General features: G+C 42.0%; 1 protein-coding gene across 4 annotated transcripts in view; it reads left to right on the top strand.

Moving 5' to 3' along the window:
- The window catches only part of ulk2 (unc-51 like autophagy activating kinase 2), a 99209-nt gene extending 79413 nt beyond the window's left edge, over positions 1-19796 (top strand). For 2 of the 4 annotated variants that reach the window (XM_060943894.1, XM_060943895.1), the window contains exons 22-28: positions 3905-4039; positions 4449-4660; positions 6037-6215; positions 6853-6971; positions 12465-12622; positions 12703-12838; positions 17448-19796. In XM_060943894.1, the coding sequence (XP_060799877.1) occupies positions 3905-4039; positions 4449-4660; positions 6037-6215; positions 6853-6971; positions 12465-12622; positions 12703-12838; positions 17448-17512 (1004 nt within the window). In that variant the 3' untranslated portion in view covers positions 17513-19796. The remainder of the gene's footprint in view (positions 1-3904; positions 4040-4448; positions 4661-6036; positions 6216-6852; positions 6972-12464; positions 12623-12702; positions 12839-17447) is intronic. The other 2 variants (XM_060943896.1, XM_060943897.1) reach the window with 2 other exon arrangements.
- Positions 19797-21447: the final 1651 nt, after the last annotated feature.

The raw sequence follows: 21447 nt of genomic DNA, 5'->3' as shown, positions 1-21447 counted from the left end.
TTGTGTACAAATGGAGGAAATTCAAGACCATTGTTACCCTCCCCAGGAGTGGTCGACCAACAAAGATCACTCCAAGAGTAAGGCATGTAATAGTCAGCGAGGTCACAAAGGACCCCAGGGTAACTTCTAAGCAACTGAAGGCCTGTCTCATATTGGCTAATGTTAATGTTCATGAGTCCACCATCAGGAGAACACTGAACAACAATGGTGTGCATGGCAGGGTTGCAAGGAGAAAGCCACTGCTCTCCAAAAAGAACATTGCTGCTCGTCTGCAGTTTGCTAAAGATCACGTGGACAAGCCAGAAGGCTATTGGAAAAATGTTTTGTGGACGGGTGAGACCAAAATAGCACTTTTTGGTTTAAATGAGAAGCGTTATGTTTGGAGAAAGGAAAACACTGCATTCCAGCATAAGAACCTTATCCCATCTGTGAAACATGGTGGTGGTAGTATCATGGTTTGGGCCTGTTTTGCTGCATCTGGGCCAGGACGGCTTGCCATCATTGATGGAACAACGAATTCTGAATTATACCAGTGAATGCTAAAGGAAAATGTCAGGACATCTGTCCATGAACTGAATCTCAAGAGAAGGTGGGTCATGCAGCAAGACAACGTTCTACCAAAGAATGGTTAAAGAAGAATAAAGTGAATGTTTTGGAATGGCCAAGTCAAAGTCCTGACCTTAATCCAATCGAAATGTTGTGGAAGGACCTGAAGCGAGCAGTTCATGTGAGGAAACCCATCAACATCCCAGAGTTGAAGCTGTTCTGTACGGAGGAATGGGCTAAAATTCCTCCAAGCCGGTGTGCAGGACTGATCAACAGTTACCAGAAACGTTTAGTTGCAGTTATTGCTGCACAAGGGGGTCACACCAGATACTGAAAGCAAAGGTTCACATACTTTTGCCACTCACAGATATGTAAGGAAGGGGAAAGACACCTACAAGAGGAAGCTTGAGGAGCGCCTCCAGAGGAAAAATGCAAGGGAGGCTTGGAGGGGCCTGAAAATGATCTCTGGCCATGGCAAAGATAAGGGAAAGGGCCCAGAGGCAGGTGATAAGCAGTGGGCAAATACATTAAATCTGTATTTTAACCGTTTTGATGTCGCCACCCTCACTATCATCCATGGCTCTGCTTACCAAAGCCCCCTCCCCCCTCTATCCATTATTAGCCCCTCATTGTCATCAGCAGAGCCTCTCTCTTTTAACTCCATTACCCTCCAATCCTCACCTGGGCAGTCAGAGCATCCCCCTGTCTCTTCAGTAACTAGCGATGTCATCACAGCTTTACCTCCCCTTAGTCTCTCCATTACTGATGAGCAGGTGAGAGCAGAGTTCAAGAGGTTGAAGATGAGGAAGGCTACTGGTCCTGATGGCATTAGCTCCAGGCTGCTCAGAGACTGTGCAGATCAACTTTGCAGGGTCTTCATGCACATTTTTAATCTGAGCCTAAGGCTGGGGAAAGTTCCAACGCTGTGGAAGACATCCTGCATAGTCCCTGTCCCCAAGACAATGCATCCTAGGGAGACCAACCATTTCAGGCTAGTCGCCCTGACATCACATCTAATGAAGACCTTGGAGAGGATTGTTCTAAACCATCTGCGATACCTAGTGAATGGTGAGCTGGATCCCCTCCAGTTTGCATATTGCCAGGGTGTTGGTGTGGAGGATGCAATCATCCTGCTTCACCACAGGTCACTCTCCCACCTGGAGAATACGGGATGTTCTGTGAGAATCATGTTTTTTTACTTTTCTAGTGCTTTTAATACAATCCAACCAGCACTGCTGAAGGCCAAGCTGGAAGGAGCGGGGGTCAACTGCGATCTGACTACATGGATCTCTGACTACCTTACAAACAGGCCACAGTATGTGAGACTGCGTGACTGTGAGTCTGAGGTGGTGGTCTGCAGTACAGGGGCTCCACAGGGTACAGTCCTGTCCCCCTTTCTCTTCACCCTTTATACATCATATTTCAGATACAACCTACAACCCATCTCCAGAAATTCTCTGATGACTAACAGAGGGGAATGATGGGGAATACAGGGAGGTCATTGCCAATTTTGTTGAATGGTGTGACAAGAACCATCTTCAGTTGAACACTGGGAAGACAAAGGAGATGGTGGTGGATTTTCGCCGGAAGGCGCCATCCCCTGTACCTGTGTGCATTCAGGGGGAGAACATTGAATTTGTGTTAGTCTATAAATACCTCGGTGTCCACCTGAATAACAAACTGGATTGGTCACACAACACTGATGCCCTGTATAAGAAGGGACAGAGTCGCCGCCACCTATTGAGGAGACTGAGGTCCTTTGGTGTGTGCAGGTCACTACTAAAGACGTTCTACGATACAGGAGTGGCGTCAGTAGTGTTCTATGCCATTATCTGTTGGGGCAGTGGTAGCACAGAGAGGGACAGGAAAAGACTGAACAAATTGGCCAGGACTGCAGGCTCTGTTCTTGGGGGCTCCCTGGACACAGTTGAGGTGGTTGGTGAGAGAAGGATGTTGGATAAGCTGGCATCCATTATGGCCAACTCCTCTCACCCCCTTTATCAGACAGTGACTGCACTCAGCAGTTCTTTTAGTAGTAGACTACTTCATCCAGCGTGTAAAAGGGAACGCTATTGTAGGTATTTTATTCCATCTGCTATTAGATTGTACAACACTGCTGTTATGAAATACTGTACTGCTATATATTAGGCTTTTTATCAAGCTTTTTGTGATGGATGTCCTGTACATATCATATCTCTGGTTGTGTATATCATATTTATATTGGATATATCATAAGCCAGGATCTACTACATGCAGGGGGATGCATGTAGTAATCCAAAATGTGTAAATTATTGATTTATTAATCTATTTATTTATTGTTTTCATCTTTTACTACTTTTTTAGGTAGTAGTTCTATATATTTTTATCCTTATCTTTGTCTGATCTATTCTTTGGCTGCTGTGATAAGTGAATTTCCCCTTTGGGGATTAAATAAAGTTTATCTTATCTTATCTTATCTTAATATTGGATCATTTTCCTCAATAAATAAATGACCAAGTATAATATTTTTGTCTCATTTGTTTAACTGGGTTCTCTTTATCTACTTTTAGGACTTGTGTGAAAATCTGATGATGTTTTAGGTCATATTTATGCAGAAATATAGAAAATTCTAAAGGGTTCACAAACTTTCAAGCACCACAGTAGGTAGAATCTGACAGCAAAACCTTCATTAAGTGTTCGAACAAAATGCAAAATTCTACCACATCCTTCTTGAGATTGGCTAGCTAGCTAACTTCCTTAAGGCTGATGGCCAGGACTATATTTTAATGCATAAGGCTTATTAAGTCAGACTAAACAGCAGATGAAAATTCATTCTTAAGCAGAGGGGTCAAGGGTTACTGTGTGTGTTTTCAGCTGACGGACACAACACAGACCATAGCGAACATGTTAAAATCTATTTTTGTCTTTGGAAATGCATAGAAAACCACCATCTGATTCATCAGATGTGTTGACCATATCAGGAACTTTAAATTCAAATTACAGTCACAAGAAAAAGACCAGCGCACCTGATTAAGTGGTGAAGGATCGATCTAGGCACTAGATTATGATTGGTTGCTATGTAGTAATTGAATGGCCAAGAAAATAAGGCATGGCATGAAATCTCTGCTGTAGTGCATTGTTGTTTTGTTTTTTTAATGTAGGTTTGCACTGTTCTTCTGTCCTAAATGTCATTCAGTATGTTTCCACGTCTAAAAGCTTCTGCACAGCTTGTGCTCTGCATGGGCCTCTTTGATTGGCTTTTAGTGTGTGTGATGTCGCCCTGGGTCTTGGCCTGAGTTTGTGACCCCTGTGTTGTGTTTGTGTGTGTGTGCGTGCGTGTTTTTGTGTGCTTGTGTGTGTTTGTGTGTGCCACCCTCAGCCCCTGCAGGGTCATGTGGTCTGGCAGTGGGCAGTGCGAGTCCCCGTACCGTAGTGTTCACAGTAGGCTCGCCCCCCAAAAGCAGCACCCCACCCACTTGCAGCCACCTGAGCACACGCCCGCGTACCACATCAGGTGAGAGCTTCACCTCGCTACTGCCAACCATGCCACCATCGCCACCACCACCACCAGCAGCAGCAGTGCCAGCCTAGGCTTCATAAACAGCAATAGTGCTTGGCTTTGTTACTGGACATTGATGGGTGTGTGCTATCTGTCTGCAGCACAGACTCTAAATACAGCTACAAACAAATCATCTTTAACTTATCCAAAAGCTTATTTGGGCCATACTTGTGTGGCATTGATGTAAGCTTTCAAGTCCTAAATTAGTAATAGGGCTAAATTAGTCCTCAATTAGTATTAGTGAGTTAAAACAGCTAGGTTTGTGGTATAGTGTAATCTTGATGGAGCCTCTAATTCACTTATTGTTCATTCACTGTAGATGTCATCGTTGATATATTTGTGTTTTTGTGTGTGTTTTCCATAGTAGGGTCCACAGGTTCAGCAGGCTCCCTGTACTCTACCAGTGGAAAGGTGTGCATGGGTTCTCCTCCTGCTATGGCCATGGGTAGTTCTCCCCCTGGGGCGGAAGCAGCCCCCAGCAGCATACGTTATGTCCCCTATGGCACCTCTCCACCCAGCCTTGATGGGTTTATCACGTTTGAGGCCCCTGAACTCCCAGAGGAGACACTGATGGAGGTGAGAGGCTAACTTTTGTGTAACACAAAAGCAAAAATACAGTCTCAGCTACAGTCCTGTGCACCCACCGCACGAAAGAGTTTCATCCTATTCTTACTATCAACACACACGATCCAATTCATGATGGACCTGATCAGAAAGGGGACATTGTAGGCCCTGCAGGGAAGTAGGAGTGGAGATGAGAATCCTTGCATTAAGTGTTAAAGGGCATCTCATCTCATCTCATTATCTCTAGCCGCTTTATCCTGTTCTACAGGGTCGCAGGCAAGCTGGAGCCTATCCCAGCTGACTACGGGCGAAAGGCGGGGTACACCCTGGACAAGTCGCCAGGTCATCACAGGGCTGACACATAGACACAGACAACCATTCACACTCACATTCACACCTACGCTCAATTTAGAGTCACCAGTTAACCTAACCTGCATGTCTTTGGACTGTGGGGGAAACCGGAGCACCCGGAGGAAACCCACGCGGACACGGGGAGAACATGCAAACTCCGCACAGAAAGGCCCTCGCCGGCCACGGGGCTCGAACCCGGACCTTCTTGCTGTGAGGCGACAGCGCTAACCACTACACCACTGTGCCGCCCTGTTAAAGTGCATATCACGGGTAAATTCAGGAGCAAGATCAATGTAATTCTCCTATTTTATATTAAACTTTGGTCAAATATCTGTAACATTCTGCATTCTCTGCAATTTTTTTACCTTGCGCAATACCAGAAAAATTCAGTTGAAATCAAGCCATTTGAGGTGAATTGGTCCGCCTCTGAAAAAACTTGGCATTTGGATTTCCCGGCAAACACTGATTTTCGTGATGTCACGTGCGGGACGCCTCCCTCTGAATCCTACGTCAGCGCTGGTTTGTTTATGAGAAAACGACCTGGTGGTTTTCTGCAAATTTCTCTAACGTTATCACGTAATTATTAAAATGGTTAACAGATGTAGCGTAGGAGGGTGTAGCAACACCAATGATGATGGGATTAGTACTCATCGTTTCCCAAAAGAGCGGACAATGAGAGAGAAATGGGAGCACTTGGTCTACACAGGCTGTGCACTGAAACCGTGCAAAGCTCGCGCAGCCTGCTGGCGCTTCCGCAGGTAACGTCACGATTCTGGCTCCAGACTCCCTTGGGATTTTTCCAGACGCGTGTTGTTATTTTATTTTTTTTTCTGCTGTAGACAGATGGCCTTGTGAGAAATTACCCTTCTGGATGAGTGTGTAAAGGGACATACTTTCATATAAAAAAAACTAAATTGGTCCAGGATATGCACTTTAAATAGTTTAGGCTGTTATAATAGAGGAATAAATAGTGAATACAGAGTGACCCTAGAACTCTGCAGGTATATTGATGTGTGTGTGTGTGTGTGTTTTGGCAGAGAGAGCACACAGACACATTAATGCACTTGCGGATGATGCTGTCCTTTACGGACTGTGTGCTGGAGATGGCCGCTGTGAGAGCAGGAGGAGCAGACCTTGGCATTTCTGCAGCATCGCTTTACCCTCCTCAGGAGAGTGTGGTGGTGGACCAGATCAGCCAGCTCAGCAAGGAGTGGGGGTGAGATATACACACACACACACACACAGCACCCGAATCTGTTAATTCATCAGTTATCAAAAATGAATTCGGAATTTTACTGAATTGAATGTGTCTTTCAACCAAACTGAGCCAAATGAGTTGTTATTTAACAATTATTCACAGAGTCTGAGGCGGGTAATTGTTTTAGCATAAATACACAGGTGATTTTTATTTTTTTTTTAAACCATATTAAAAAATAATTTATGTCATACTTCAAAAGTGACGTGCAAATGTAATAAAGTCACTGCGCAGACTTGTTACTTATGTGTACCTTTGAATAGTTTTAGACCAAACTTCGGAGCATCTTTAGTGCTTTTAGGAACAGCATTTTCTTTCATCGTTTGTAATTCCTCCTCACTTACAGAAACGACGCTACTGGCAGCCATTTTGTCGAGTCAGAAATAGTCCGAATTTCTCAACCAATCAGTGTGCCCGATTTTCTATAATCACCAGCGTATTTATACGAATAGTTTATGTTAATATTATTTTCCGAACATACCGTGTTTGAGTACAGAGTGTTAACAGAAAGTCTAAAGCACATGTATACGCAAAACTACACAACACACATAGTTGTATTCAAGCACTCATTTATACTCCATCATATCACCCGCTGTAGGCAAGTGGAGCAGCTGGTGTTGTATATGAAGGCTGCTCAGCTGCTCGCGTCCTCTCTGCACCTGGCCAAAGCTCAGATCAAGTCTGCCAAGCTGAACCCCTCTACTGCGGTCAAACAAGGTGAGCAGCTGTGTGTGTGTACTGGGGGGAGTTATATCCAGTGTTGGGCAAGTTACTTCAAAACTGTTTTGCATTATTTATTACTTGTTACTGTCATTTTAAAGTAATTAGTTACGTTACAATATTACTGTATTTAAAATGTAAGGCATTACACTACTATTGCATTACTTTTAAGTTACTCTCACCAAAATAACTGGAAGTATGGATTTGGCAATCTAAATGTAGCTCAAGACGCTCAATGAGCTCATCACACATCCAGTGGAAGGTGATGTGGTATCTGACTGAGCTAGACTTATGGTTAAAAACAGTAGAATATAATAGCCACAGTGATGGCTCATGGCACAATACAAGGAACAATCATTGCAAGAACAGACAAAAGGTCAAAGTCTGGCAAATTGTGATAGAAATACTGTAACTTTAGGCCTATTCATATTAACATTAATTGAACTGTGGAGCGCAGATGGCCAAGTGGTTAGAGCGCTTGACCGCTAAGCAAACGGTCCCTGGTTCGAGCCTCGGCTCGACGGGGATCTGGGGCTCACTCCCTGTCCACCCAGCAGTGAATGAGGACCTGGTGGAAACACTGGGGAAGTTAAAGGCGGCGAGGAAAGGAACTGGCCACCCTACCTCACTATGCTGATGGCCCAGGACAAGTGCGCTCTCTAACAGGCACTCCCCCAATGTACGAATTGTATATGGGACCCCCCTTTGCCTTTTTTAATTGAACTGTATTGTATTGTAATGTCTAAAGATATGACAGGATACAAAATTATCATTTCTATGCCTTTATTGTTTTCAAGTTTACAGCATTAAGCATAGTTTATGCTTCATAAAAAAAAAAAAAAAGATTAGCCTTAAGGGATATGACTCCATTTCAGAAATTTAACAAAAATGAACATATTATGGCAAATTGTAGCCTACAATAAAACTGGTCTGAAAAACCCCACAAGCCTTTTAAATCACAGCTAGACAATGACTATTAGCTATATGAGGCTACCCAGTCACATTTCGAAAAACAGAATTAGAAATAACAAAATCAAAGTGGGGCGGCACGGTGGTGTAGTGGTTAGCGCTGTCGCCTCACAGCAAGAAGGTCCGGGTTCGAGCCCCGGGGCCGGCGAGGGCCTTTCTGTGCGGAGTTTGCATGTTCTCCCCGTGTGAGTGTGAATGGTTGTCTGTGTCTATGTGTCAGCCCTGTGATGACCTGGTGACTTGTCCAGGGTGTACCCCGCCTTTCACCCGTAGTCAGCTGGGATAGGCTCCAGCGACCCTGTAGAACAGGATAAAGCGGCTACAGATGATGAGAAAATCAAAGTGCTTTTAATGATATTGAAGTGCTTAGGCATATTAGCCCTCGAAGGAAAGGCAGCTCAATCACTTTAGTCTGACTTCCGACCAGAAAAAAACCTCAGTTATACAGGACAAACATGTAAACAAACTGTCAGCATATCTTCAACAACATACTCCGCCACAAGTCTCCTAACCTCCTGAGGCTGAAGGAGTATCTCAGAGCGGCAGAACGTTAATTTTGGCTGCTTTGTGATTTTATCACCACTCTCATCCTCCGCTTGCTTCCTTGCTAACTTCATGTTACTATGGCACCTCTGTAAATGCTTAGTTAAATTACTGGTGCTATTTCGGGAAGTGGACCATTCTTTAGGTTTAGCACACAAAGTGCATTTGACTACGATGTTCTTCACATCCTTATTTTTCACAAACTTAAAGTAATGGGCGTGTGCCCATCTGGAGAATGCGCTATCCGACATTAGATCAGCTGCAGGTTCACTCCTCTCTCTCTTCTGTCTGGCTAGCTTAAAGGAAAAGGAAGTGAAACATTTTGCGCAGACGTTTCGCTTCTGCTGATCTCGCGGTGATTTTGGCGAATTTGTATGAAGGAAAAAAAGCCCACCACTTCATTCCGGGTTAAAAATGCATTGTAACGCGCATTACTGACATTTGTACCGAGTAAAATATTACCAAATTTTTTTCTGTAATGCCTTACATTACCGCGCTACTGCAAAAAGCAGTGCATTACAGTAATTCGTTACTTTTGTAACGCGTTACTCCCAACACTGGTTATATCTTGGTGGACCAAATATCCCCTGTGCTATATAGACCACTATAACTACAATTTACCTTGAAATATAATTATTAAAACACTTCAAATTCTTTGCATTAAAGTGTGAATCCATTCAGTGAGGCCTCCATTAAAAGTTACGAAACATACAACTAAGTCCTACAACATTCACTCTAACGTGTTACCTGAACACGTTCACCCCTCTGAAATACCTAGAACACTTCACAAATCATATGTTCAACAGGAAGTTGCATCATCTGAATTATTTAAAGATCATTGGAAGAAGAAAAGTAGTTTCTCTCATTCTTTTTTTATTTTGGCCGTCCTGTCAATCACAGTGACACTCGTCAAGTTGCAAATAGCACTTTCTGCCGAGTGTGTTACACTGCCGTGTGATACTGCATGAAGAGCAGTTCCAAAAGACATGATTGGCTGACTTGACATGGGGAAGCCATGGCCTAATGGTTAGAGAAGCAGCTTTGGGACCAAAAGGTCACCAGTTTGATTCCCTGGACCAACAGGAATCGCTATTGAGCAAGGCACCAACTGCTCCCCAGGCTGCTCTGGGTATGTTGCATGTTGCTCTGGATAAGAGCTCTGTAATGTGTCGGAGGAAGCATGTGTTGGCCTCCACCATCCACAGTTGGTTACTTATGGGGACTGAATCGGGGAGAAAAATGTTTGTGTTAACTAACTGGAACATCAGTCCCCCAGAATGTATTTAGAGACATGTTGGTTGTTCAGAAAGCTCCTTTCCTAATAGTTTTACTTCTCGGATTCATTTGTTATTCTTTAATACATTTGTCAGTCTTTGCCCATCTGCAGGAAACGTAATGCCCTCACCGGTGCACTGTTTCAACCCAATACCGCTCTGTGGCTTGTTGCTTAAGAACCTCTGCCCTGTTCCAAAATAGAGTAGTGACAATAAGCTCAGACATTTCATGGATGCAAACGGAACGCCTTTTGGCGGATGCCGCCTTTTTCACGGCTGTCTGGGGAATTTGTGTGAATCGTGTGGATCCGATGAGGTTTTTTTTGTTTTTTTTTTTTGGGGGGGGGGGGGGGGGGGGGCGCGTTGGAGTGTCTGATTATAATTTCATCAAAGTAAATTCTATATTAAAATTACTAAATAAGCAAATGCCGTTACAGTCCATGAAACATAGGAAGCAGGGCTGCTGACAACTTTGGCTGGGCCCGGGACAAAATGCTCTGAATGGGTCCCCCCCCCGAACGCCATTAAATGTATTCTGTTATGCCCCAAGCCTGCATGCGACAGCCCCCGCAATGCCTTCCTAAACTCGTGGATAGTCTACTATAATCACACGATTGGGGTGCTCTTGAAGGAGCAGCGATGGACGGGGGATTCCGGGCGGGGCTGGGGGGCAAACATAGTATACTGTGCGTGCGTACTGTCCAGTGTGAAAAGCAGAGAAGAACACACCGCTCGAGAAACGGCGGGATATGATTGCGGGCTAATGTGAATATTCTTAGCTTCAATCAGATATATGAAACACAATGTTATTAAGCCGTTGTGGTTATGAAATGATTCAGTGACCTGTGCGTTTGATATGGTGTTCAGTGTGACTTGCTCTCCCCTCGTTTGTAACATGAATTGCGTGCCGCGCGTGCCTTGGTTGGGGTTACTTTACGGGGCTGGAAAAAGTTGGCTGTGTCTTACCTGGCTCAGCTGCCCCACTGCCTTTGCTAGTACCTGCTGCATCATCTGAATCTTTTTTAAAATATTTATGCAGTGAGCCCCTGAGTGTCTTGGTTTCTTCCTCTCTTTTCTTTTCTGTGCTCCTGACTTGTGCATGTTGGCAAATGGCACGCACGCTGATTGTCAAAGTGCTATGATCGAACGATGTCGTTTTTTTCCCCTTAATCAAAGAGTCAGACCAAACCATTTTTGCATTAGGGGTGGTAGGGGGTTCTTGACACCTTTTTCAAAGACAATAAAGGCAAAAGATCTAGAAATCATTTATTGAATGCAAGTATAGCACATTTCTCCCCCAAATCAACACATTTTGAAATACCGGTAGGGCTGCACGATTATGGAAAAAATGATAATCACGATTATCTTGATCAAAATTGTAATCACGATTATTCTTGATGTTAGGGAAATCACTTAAATTTTATTTCACTATATTCAAACAAACAATATGAACAGCTTTCAGTGCAGAGTGAAATTTAAAAGAGAAATTCTGATTTCCAAATGACAAATAAATGAAATTTATCCAAGAAATTACCAAAGGATGAAGGAACTGAAAACTCAATTGCAACAATTACACAGCATTATACTGAGTGAGGCCTACAAGTTTTTAGCTAGAAAGACCAGCCTATCAACATGCTCTGGCTTTAAACATGAGCGAAGGCAGGTCACAGCATTGCCTCCAGTGCTAAATACGCTCAATCTGTTACCTACTCTCACGCTATCACCCCTTGAAGAAGATACCGCCAGTGTTGCCAGACACTGCTGACGTTTTCCAGCCCAAAATATGTTCAAATCCGCCAAAATGCACTTAAAACCACCCAATCTGGCAACACTGGATACCGCTGCACTGAAGCTCTGCGCACTTGGCTTGCTTGCTTATTTAGGCGGAGTAATGAAACCTTACATGTGTCGGTTCGCCCCCTAATGGTTTGGCGGAGTACTGGTCAAAAAGTGCTTGATCAGATATGCAGCAGAGCTCGCATTTTAAATGGAAATAAATCGCGATTTTCATTTTATTTAATCGTGGCAGCCAAAATCGCGATTTTCGATTAAATTCGATTAATTGTGCAGCCCTATTTTGAAATGAAATAAAATAATCGCAACTTCATGAGAGCCCAGTTCTGGGCCCTCCCCATTCCTGGGCCCGGGACAACATACCCGTTTGTTCCCCCCTGTCGGCGGGCCTGATAGGAAGTATAAGTATGAGAAGAAAACAGTAAATCAGAAAGCTGCGCACGTAAAGCCAATTATGTAACTTGCGTTGGACTGATGGAAATCCTTGCGCGTGCAGTGAAGTGCAGCCAGCAGCAGATAATGGCGCGCAGCCAATCGGCTTTACGTGCGCAGCTTTCTGATTTACTGTTTTCTTCTCATACTTATACTTCCTATGTTTCATGGACTGTAACGGCATTTGCTCATTTAGTAATTTTAATACAGAATTTACTTTGATGAAATTATAATCAGACACTCCAATGCCCCCCCCCCCCCCCCCCCCCCCCAAAAAAAAACCTCATCGGATCTGCGCGATTCACACAAGTCCCCCAGACAGCCGTGAAAAAGGCGGCATCTGCCAAAAGGCGTGCCGTTTGCATCCATGCATTTAGACAAAAATAATTACAAATGTAATTTACTAGGAAAAGATACATAAAAATGTGCTTGACAGAGCCAGCTGAATGTGCTCAATCTCTCTTCCTGTGTTCTGCAGTGGTTAAAAGCCTGAACGAGCGCTACAAGAGCTGCATCTCTCTGTGCCGCCAGCTCACAGACAAACTCAACCACTTCTTCTCAGACAAACAGCGCTTCGTGGACGAGATCAACAGCGTGACTGCTGAGAAGCTCATATACAACCACGCGGTGGAGATGGTGAGCAAGACAGACAGTATCATGCACATGTGTCTGCGTCTCTGTGGGAACGACTGACACCAGCTTTATGTTCGGGACAGGTCCAGTCGGCAGCGCTGGATGAGATGTTCCAGCAGACCGAGGACATCGCGTACCGCTATAACAAAGCCGCCATGCTGTTGGAGGGCCTCGGAAAGATCCTGCAGGATCCGGCGGACAAAGAGAACGTCACCAAGTGTGAGTGTAACAGCACACAACGTACACCTTTACAGTATATGGAAATGAATGTGTTACCGAGAAATTAAATCAGTCAGGAAAAAAGTAAAGCCACAAATCATGTTTTGATCAAATATGTTCTGTTGGTGGAAAGTTCAGGAATAAAAAGCTCTCTCTCTCTCTCTCTCTATTTGGGATATCACTACAGTGACATGGCCACTCTGACAGCTTTCCTTTTCAGCCATCAAAGTTTCTAGGGAAGAATTACAGTCGTGATCTCCTGTTACCTTCTACTGGGTTATTATAGAGGTTTTCTTCTCTCAACCATTCACACCTATGGTTGAGAAAGAAGCTGCACACAGAAATAGGCAAATCAGACGCTCGCCGGCCGTGCTGTGAAAATTGTGCATGCAGACGCTCATTTAACTTTACAAATCCGTCATTGCTTAAGTCTTGAATATTTTCTATCGTGAATATTATCATTAAAAAGCTTATAATCTCTGCTTTCCAAAGAAATGTATCTGGTTAAGATCTGTTCAGTACTTTGGGAGTAACGGCAGGTTGAAGTCGGTACAACAGAGTTCACTCTCTGCTCGCGGGACGTCGGGAAACTGCCGGTGCTTTTCTTTTTGAGTCACGGGAAAGCGGTCAGGCTCTCTCTCTCTCTCTCTCTCTCTCTCTCTCTTCTGATTGGTTTCTGACGGGATTACTCGTGAATATGAATCAGATAACTTTTATAGGGATGTTCTCTCGCTCTCACGGTTTCTGATGAAGGATTCAGTAAAATTTTCCGTCTGCTAGTTTTGATGTTATGTTTCACGGGAGACTCTGAAGTGAGTTTTCATAGCTTTACCTACTTATTTTTTCAAATCAAACTGATTCATGTAAATAAATAACTATTTTAGAATATAACTGTCGTTGTTTTGATGAAAAATATTGAGATCTTAGTGGTCAGAATGAGATTTTAAAAACCGGTAGTCAGAAACGCAAGTGTCAGTTTCAGTTCAGTTAATGTGAATTGTTTATTGGATGTGGACAGGGGCGCCGCTAGGGGGGGAAGTTAGGACGATTCTAAGGGCCTGGCACTGACAGGGGGGCCTGTGAGGGATATTAATATTATTTTAATAGTATTGCCTTGTGTAAGTTTTTGAAATAAAATATTTCATTTCATCTGTTAAAATAAGCAAATTATACATGGTTATGATTTGCTATAACATTTTTCTTGAATTATTTATGATATTGTCATTTCACCCCTCCACCCTTTTTATTAATGGTACAGTCTGATTCTGGGCGCGGGACACGTGAAATGTGTAGCTCCGTGTGTGCACAGAGCTATTAGCGCAGCTTAGAGCAGCTGACAGTTTTTCTCCGCGCGCAACAGAGCTGTACATTCTAGAAGTTGCTAAGCAGGAGCAGGTGTGATGAATTATGAAGTCCGGATATCACACTGTGTGTGAAAAAAAATCACCTTTTTTCATAGGTATCTTTATTGTATAATTAAGGCCATGTACACACGTAGCCGGGTATTTTTAAAACCGAACATTTCCCCCCCCTCCGTTTATAAAAATGTTTTATCCACACCACCTCGTCTTCGAAAAAAAATCCCTTCCACATATAACCGAACATCTCCGTTTTCAATCACATTCATAAGCATTCCAAACCTGTAGATGGCATTATTTCCCCAAATCCTACCCCCTAATCACATCAGAATAGCCCTCTGTTGGCGTCACTTCCGCCTAAACATAAAACATGGCGCCAAGCTCGTTCGTCTGGACAGACTCGGAGACAGAATTGCTTCTAAACACAATTTTGGAGTATAAACTTCAAAAGACGCAAGAAAACGTTGATTGGGAATCTTGTCAAAGCAAATATGTGGACATATTGACCCTGTTTTTGGAGCAGTAGTTGGGCTTCTAAAATTAAACATGTAAATAGCACCTGCACAATAATTAACGCTTTCAAGGCACTACTCCGATCCATTACTCTTTGTCCATGCTTAATCTGGCTTCTGCAGTAAACAAAGGTCGCACGTTTGACGTCAGGACAGATTTGTTGTCATTTTTTTGGCGCAGATTGTGACGTTCTAAAACGCAAAACTCCGGTTATCTCTGTCTACACGAAAAGGCATACACGGAGTTTTCAAAAATCTTCACTTTGCCCGGAGTTTTTTTAAATATTCGTTTTTGATGTGTTTTCATGTGGATGACAGGCCAAAACGTAGAAAAATATCTTCGATTTAGCAGATACCCGGCTACGTGTGGACGGGGTCTAAGTTTAGGTGTTTTGCCATTGTTCATGTGTGGATTTATTGATAGTGTTGCTAAGTATTTAACTTGAATATTTGAACATTTGCTGTGTTTTCTAATAAATGTGTGATGCCTAAAAGAAACCAAAAACACTTAGTGGATTTCTTGCAGTGCACTATGTGATTGTATCAAAAAACTAGTGTAGTTATTCATCAAGGCATACATTTGATCACATACAATAAGTCAATAAATGGAGGAAACAAAGGAATACATTCTGTAATCCTGATTATTGATGATGTTTGCTGGAGGGCTCTGGAGTATCCATAATGTGCATACAGAATGTTATAAATCCATATGCATGCAATTTCTCTCAACACAAACATTTCACACACACACATCACATTATCTCTAGCCGCTTTATCCTTCTACAGGGTCGCAGGCAAGCTGGAGCCTATCCCAGCTGACTACGGGCGAAAGGCGGGGTACACCCTGGACAAGTCGCCAGGTCATCACAGGGCTGACACATAGACACAGACAACCATTCACACTCACATTCACACCTACAGTCAATTTAGAGTCACCAGTTAACCTAACCTGCATGTCTTTGGACTGTGGGGGAAACCGGAGCACCCGGAGGAAACCCACGCGGACACGGGGAGAACATGCAAACTCCGCACAGAAAGGCCCTCGCCGGCCCCGGGGCTCGAACCCAGGACCTTCTTGCTGTGAGGCGACAGCGCTAACCACTACACCACCGTGCCGCCCCACAAACATTTGGATTGAATGAACTCCATAGGCTACTGATAATAGTTGCTCATAAAAGAAAAAAAAAAAAAATATATATATATATATATATATATATATCTTCCATATATATCATTTTTAAGGCAACAGTCTATTCAGTGTAATTCTGACAGTTCTGCATTTAAAATGTTCATATACCAAATAATTGTATCACCTAAACTTGCTAGGTAGCTGATCACACGCGTAGTAAAGTAAAAGTGCCAGCCAAAAACAGACTTCAAATTCAGTTGCTTGAGCTTGAAAATTTTACCGGGGGGCCCTAAATTGTAATCTTTCATAGGGCCCAAGATTTCTAGCGGCGCCCCTGGATGTGGATCACACAGTTTTTTTGAGGTTCGCCTTGAAAGCTGTGAATATTAATCGAAATAAGAATCATTTATATGCGTTCATATAAACACTAGTAGGCCCTACTTTTGAGAAATACAAAGCCCTACAGAGCACAAAGAGGGGATTAGAAAATAATCTTTTATTACTTGTTTATTCAGATAGAGAACGGTAGATGTGAGACATTCAGTGCTTATTTATGCAGATTTTATAATTAACACTGATTTCTCCTTCTTTGTGGTGTATAAATGAGAGTTAAGATCAGCTTTATATCGCATGAAAAAAGCCATTTGGTGAAACTTTGAAGAGAGAATGTACTGATTATAACGTTTTACCTAATTAGCATAATTAATGCTAATTTGCATAATTGTTTTTTTTTTACAACTTTTTCAAAATTTGTATTCAGTAGACAACCATCTATGTGCCTGCCAAAACCAGAAAAGTTATTAAGAAAAAAAACATTTGATCTCATTAGTTAACGAGGCCGGGCGGCACGGTGGTGTAGTGGTTAGCGCTGTCGCCTCACAGCAAGAAGGTCCTGGGTTCGAGCCCCGTGGCCGGCGAGGACCTTTCTGTGTGGAGTTTGCATGTTGTCCGCGTGGGTTTCCTCCGGGTGCTCCGGTTTCCCCCAAAGACATGCAGGTTAGGTTAACTGGTGACTCTAAATTGAGCGTAGGTGTGAATGTGAGTGTGAATGGTTGTCTGTGTCTATGTGTCAGCCCTGTGATGACCTGGCGACTTGTCCAGGGTGTACCCCGCCTTTCGCCCGTAGTCAGCTGGGATAGGCTCCAGCTTGCCTGCGACCCTGTAGAAGGATAAAGTGGCTACAGATAATGAGATGAGATGAGTTAATGAGGCCCATTTTGGACCTCCTCATACAGAATATTACAGCAGTTTTCTAAAAATTAAGCCGTTTTTTCAGTCTTTGATTTGTAATAGGTCAAGAACGGATAAACACATTTTAATTCTGTAAAATGTATGTTGAATTTTCACCTGATATGCCTAACAGAAAGGCTCAGATCGGCCATGAGGTTCGAACAGTGCTAACCATTACACCACTGTGCCGCCATGAAAAAAAAAAAGCTCTTTGCTCATGAAATGAATCTGTCCTGCCTGCAGTCGATGAAATGTATTTTACAGCTAAAGGAGTTTGTGGCTACAAAACCTTGAAAACCTTTTTCGGTAGGAGGAACTCAGGGGCTGTTTGTTCTCTCTGTTCCAGTCCTCAACATTGTCTTTCCTGTGTGTGTAAACAGATAAGGCGAGTGTGGACCGGAGGATCTCCGCGTTGTGTTACTGCACTGTCACGCTGTACGAATAGAACCTTCACCCGAGGACCATCCACCTTCCAGCTCGCTCAGACGAGAGGATCCCCTCACTCGCACTGTTCCAACTTCGTAGCAGCCAGAGCACTTTTCCTTTTGCATTATTCTTATTTTTCATGAAATCACCCGACCCAACAGACCAAGTATTATTTTTTTTCATAAAGGACCTCTTCCACCAAATCACTACCAAAGAAAAATGCAACAAGAAGAAGACAGGTTCTGTTCTTATGAAAGAGGCATTGGACTCAGCGAGCTGTCTCCTGATCGTTTCAGTAGTTCTCCTCCGAACACCTCTCTTAGCTTTTTTTTTCTTCTCTTTTTACACTGAGGACTGGTCTTTTTTAATATTACTTTTTTTTAAATACTGTATTCTGTGATAGTGTTGCAATTATTTATTGGTTTTAGGATGATATTAGTGTTGTGATGTTACGTTTGGATGCTTTTCTTGAGTCAGACTCACATCGGCCTGTAATTAGCACAAACACGCACTCGTTTACTCGGCTGTCTTTAGCACGGTAGCCTGAGATTTGTAACATAATTTTTTTTTTTATCAAATGCACTTTATTGACACGGACATGAGAAAGACTTGGGCGAGAACCCACACTGAGCTGTTATCGAAGACTTGACTTGCTGCCTCGCTCAACAGGCTGTAAAGAGAAATTAAAACGCCTGTAAAGTGCAGGGACGAGCGTTTTCCCTGCTTTCTCGGCGATTAGGATCAGTCATGACATTCAATATCAATAATAATGATCAAGATACTTGAGTAGTTACTTTTTCATTTGTTAATATACTAGAAACAAGCATTATGTTTAGATTAATACTGGATTTTTTTTCCTTTTTTATAAACTGACGTTTGCGTTGTGTAAATATTTGAATGTGCATGTGCAATGTCTGTCTTGTGTTTTGTTCATTTCGGAATGAAGGCAGTTGTAGGAGCTGTCATGGGATTCCCTGCCACTTAATCCAAGAGCACAAGTCATTTTTTTTGTTTGTTTTTTTAAATCAGTTTGATACTTACTCACTACTGCCATTCAGACTCTTATGCAGCCCTCAAGGAAGAGACCTCATGTTCGTCTTTGCATGGCAGCTCAGAATTCAGAAAACCTGTGCTCTCTGAAGTACATTCCTGTTGGAGTGAAGCCGGATAAGGATACGAAACGGAAATGCTAATGTGAACTTTCTCTGCCTTTCCCTGGCAGTCTGTATGTGTGTGTGTGTGTTTTTATATATATATATATATATATATATATATATATATATATATATAAATGATACTGTGTGTGTGTGTATATATATATATATATATATATATATATATATATATATATATATATATGTGTGTATATATGTGTGTGTGTGTGTGTGTGTGTGTTGGCACTGCTGAAGTGCACTAAATGCCAGTTTAAGAAAACTGAATTGAAAGCACTGTAAAATTTGCCTGCTTTCACCTGTACATGTGTTAATAAGAACCTCCTGGTGTTCTAGAGCTGCACTGGCACTGAGGCTGTCTCCAGTGTGTTCTTCTTCACGATCATTTCATGGTTTATATATTTTATTCTCAGACTTTACCTTCACAAGGTAAAGTCTATATACAGACGATTTTAAAAAAATACACCATTAAGATATTCTCCTGGCTCCTTTTATAATATCCGTGTGCAGTCCCGAAGCCTGTAGACGTCACTCCATGTTCAGGTTCTGAGCACCATGTGCATGGGATGTTTTCTTAGAAGTGACTGGTGTAGAGAGTAATTCATACCTATGGAAAGTTAGAATGTATATTCCCTGGTCTTGAAGTAAATAACCCATCTGTCTCATCTCATCCAGCCAGCGCAATGGAAATATCAAAGCTCCTGTTTTTCGGACACACTATTGTAATCGTTTCACCAACAGCTCTGTTCTGTACGGAATCAGAAATCCACTCAGGTTCATCCGAGCCCCCCGCTCTCTTTCTGCATTGTACCATGATGATGATTGTTCATTTTGCATGGACATGAAATATAAATTTTCTAACTTGGGACTTGTTACAGGACAACCAATAAGAACAGTAGTTCAGTCCAACGTACAAATAAAATCATTTCTATATAATTCTAAAATGGAAACTGTAACTGCCTCTTGTCATGAGTGGGGTCACAAAGTTGTCTATCGATGTCCTGGTTTACATCCATGTGACTGTTCTTGCCCAGGAGTCATTTTTCACTGAATCAGCAGGTCATTCTGTTGGATTAGTAGCCTTACAAATAGATCAGTAGAAAAATCTAATAAAAATATCGTTCGAAAATATATGGATGGGATTTATTAAAGGAATACTCCAGTATTTGTACTTGCAACCTAATATCTATCCATCACATCTGCACTCTCCCTGAACTCAGTAGCGTAGCCCGGAGTTAATGTCAGAGGGATGAGGAAATATTGAATAAATACACATCGCTCAGTGATTTTTAATCTATTAAATTGATGTGCGAGTCACTCAGGCAGGTTTGGTGTATTAATAACTGAAAATGAATAATTTTCCACTGAAAATTATTAAAATACATGTACAGGAACATGTCTTACTTTATTAAAAACCAGACCTGCAAAGTACTGTACATTTGTTCTGAGTGTTTCTCAGCGTAGCACCTGGTAGCTAATAAAATGTGAGTAAACAAACTGATGGCGGCACTGGTTTGACGTTGACCTTCCAGAAACATCACTAATGTGCACTTAGTGCGCAAAGCAACATTATTTGATGCTTATACTCTGAATTCTTGAATCTGATTGGTCAGAACAAAACATAACCATAAAGTATTCCCTTTGCAAACATAGCCCCATGTTTTTAAAGAGTTTAATACTTTGGGAAAATGAACAACAGTCAACAACTGCCATTAAATATCTATTTAAGTGAAGCTTACTACTGGGAACAGTGTCAGGAGTACAGTTTGCGGTAATCACACAAACAGAGATAGATAACATTTTGTCAACGATTACTTACAGTTTCATTTTTTTTTTATTTCATTCAATCAGTTTTATTTATTATTAGTATCAAAACTTTTAACAATGGACATTGTCACAAAGCTGCTTTACAAAATTCCTGACCTATATTTATATTTTTATCCCTAATGAGCAAACCAGAGGTGAGCGAAGAAAAGAGAAACTCTTTAAGAAACCTTGAGAGGAACCAGACACAAAATGTAACCCATATTTTACTGGGTGACACCAGACAGTGGGATTATAAAGCAGCACTTGTGATACGTAATGGCTAGGTGGAGAAAACTAAACAAACATTCTATTAACATAAACCAGGATTTAAAAAAGACTCAGTTTTGGTGAAAATAAAGTAGAGCGGCGGCTACAATTATCGACACCGTAACAATCTTTTGGCTGTTGTAAAAGTAGAAAAGATTTTCAGTACGTAAATTGTGCATGAATAATTACTCAAACTTCCACTGGGGAAAAAATGAGTCGATTCCCGATTACTTAGCTTATCAGATCAGATGACGTGATACCGTTCCACAATTACCGACACCTTTGTCCACAGTTATTGACACCGTTCCACAATTATCGACACCTTTGTCCATAGTTATCGACACCCAGATTATTATAAAAAAAGAATCGGTGTGTGGTATTAAGTTAACAAAACGTACTTTTTATTTAAAATTTGTTTGACATAGACTTATATTTAGTACAAAATATCTTTTATATAAACATATCGATGTCAGTGTTTATGTAAATGAGGAAGTAATTCTAATGTTTGTAAACAAATGAACTGATAATGTTTAACCTGTCAGAAAATCTTTGTTCCACTTTCTACCCACTTTCTAAGTATTTTTGTAGATCACATTTTGTTAATCATTTGTTGTTATTTGTATTAATTTCTAGTTTTATTGTTTACCAATAAATTGTTTACCAAGGCAATTGACATAACCACATGAAAATCCAGGTCAAAGGTCGCATG

Source organism: Neoarius graeffei, chromosome 17 (assembly GCF_027579695.1).
Source record: "Neoarius graeffei isolate fNeoGra1 chromosome 17, fNeoGra1.pri, whole genome shotgun sequence".
Taxonomy (NCBI): domain Eukaryota; kingdom Metazoa; phylum Chordata; class Actinopteri; order Siluriformes; family Ariidae; genus Neoarius; species Neoarius graeffei.
This window is presented reverse-complemented; position numbering and strand designations above follow the sequence as displayed.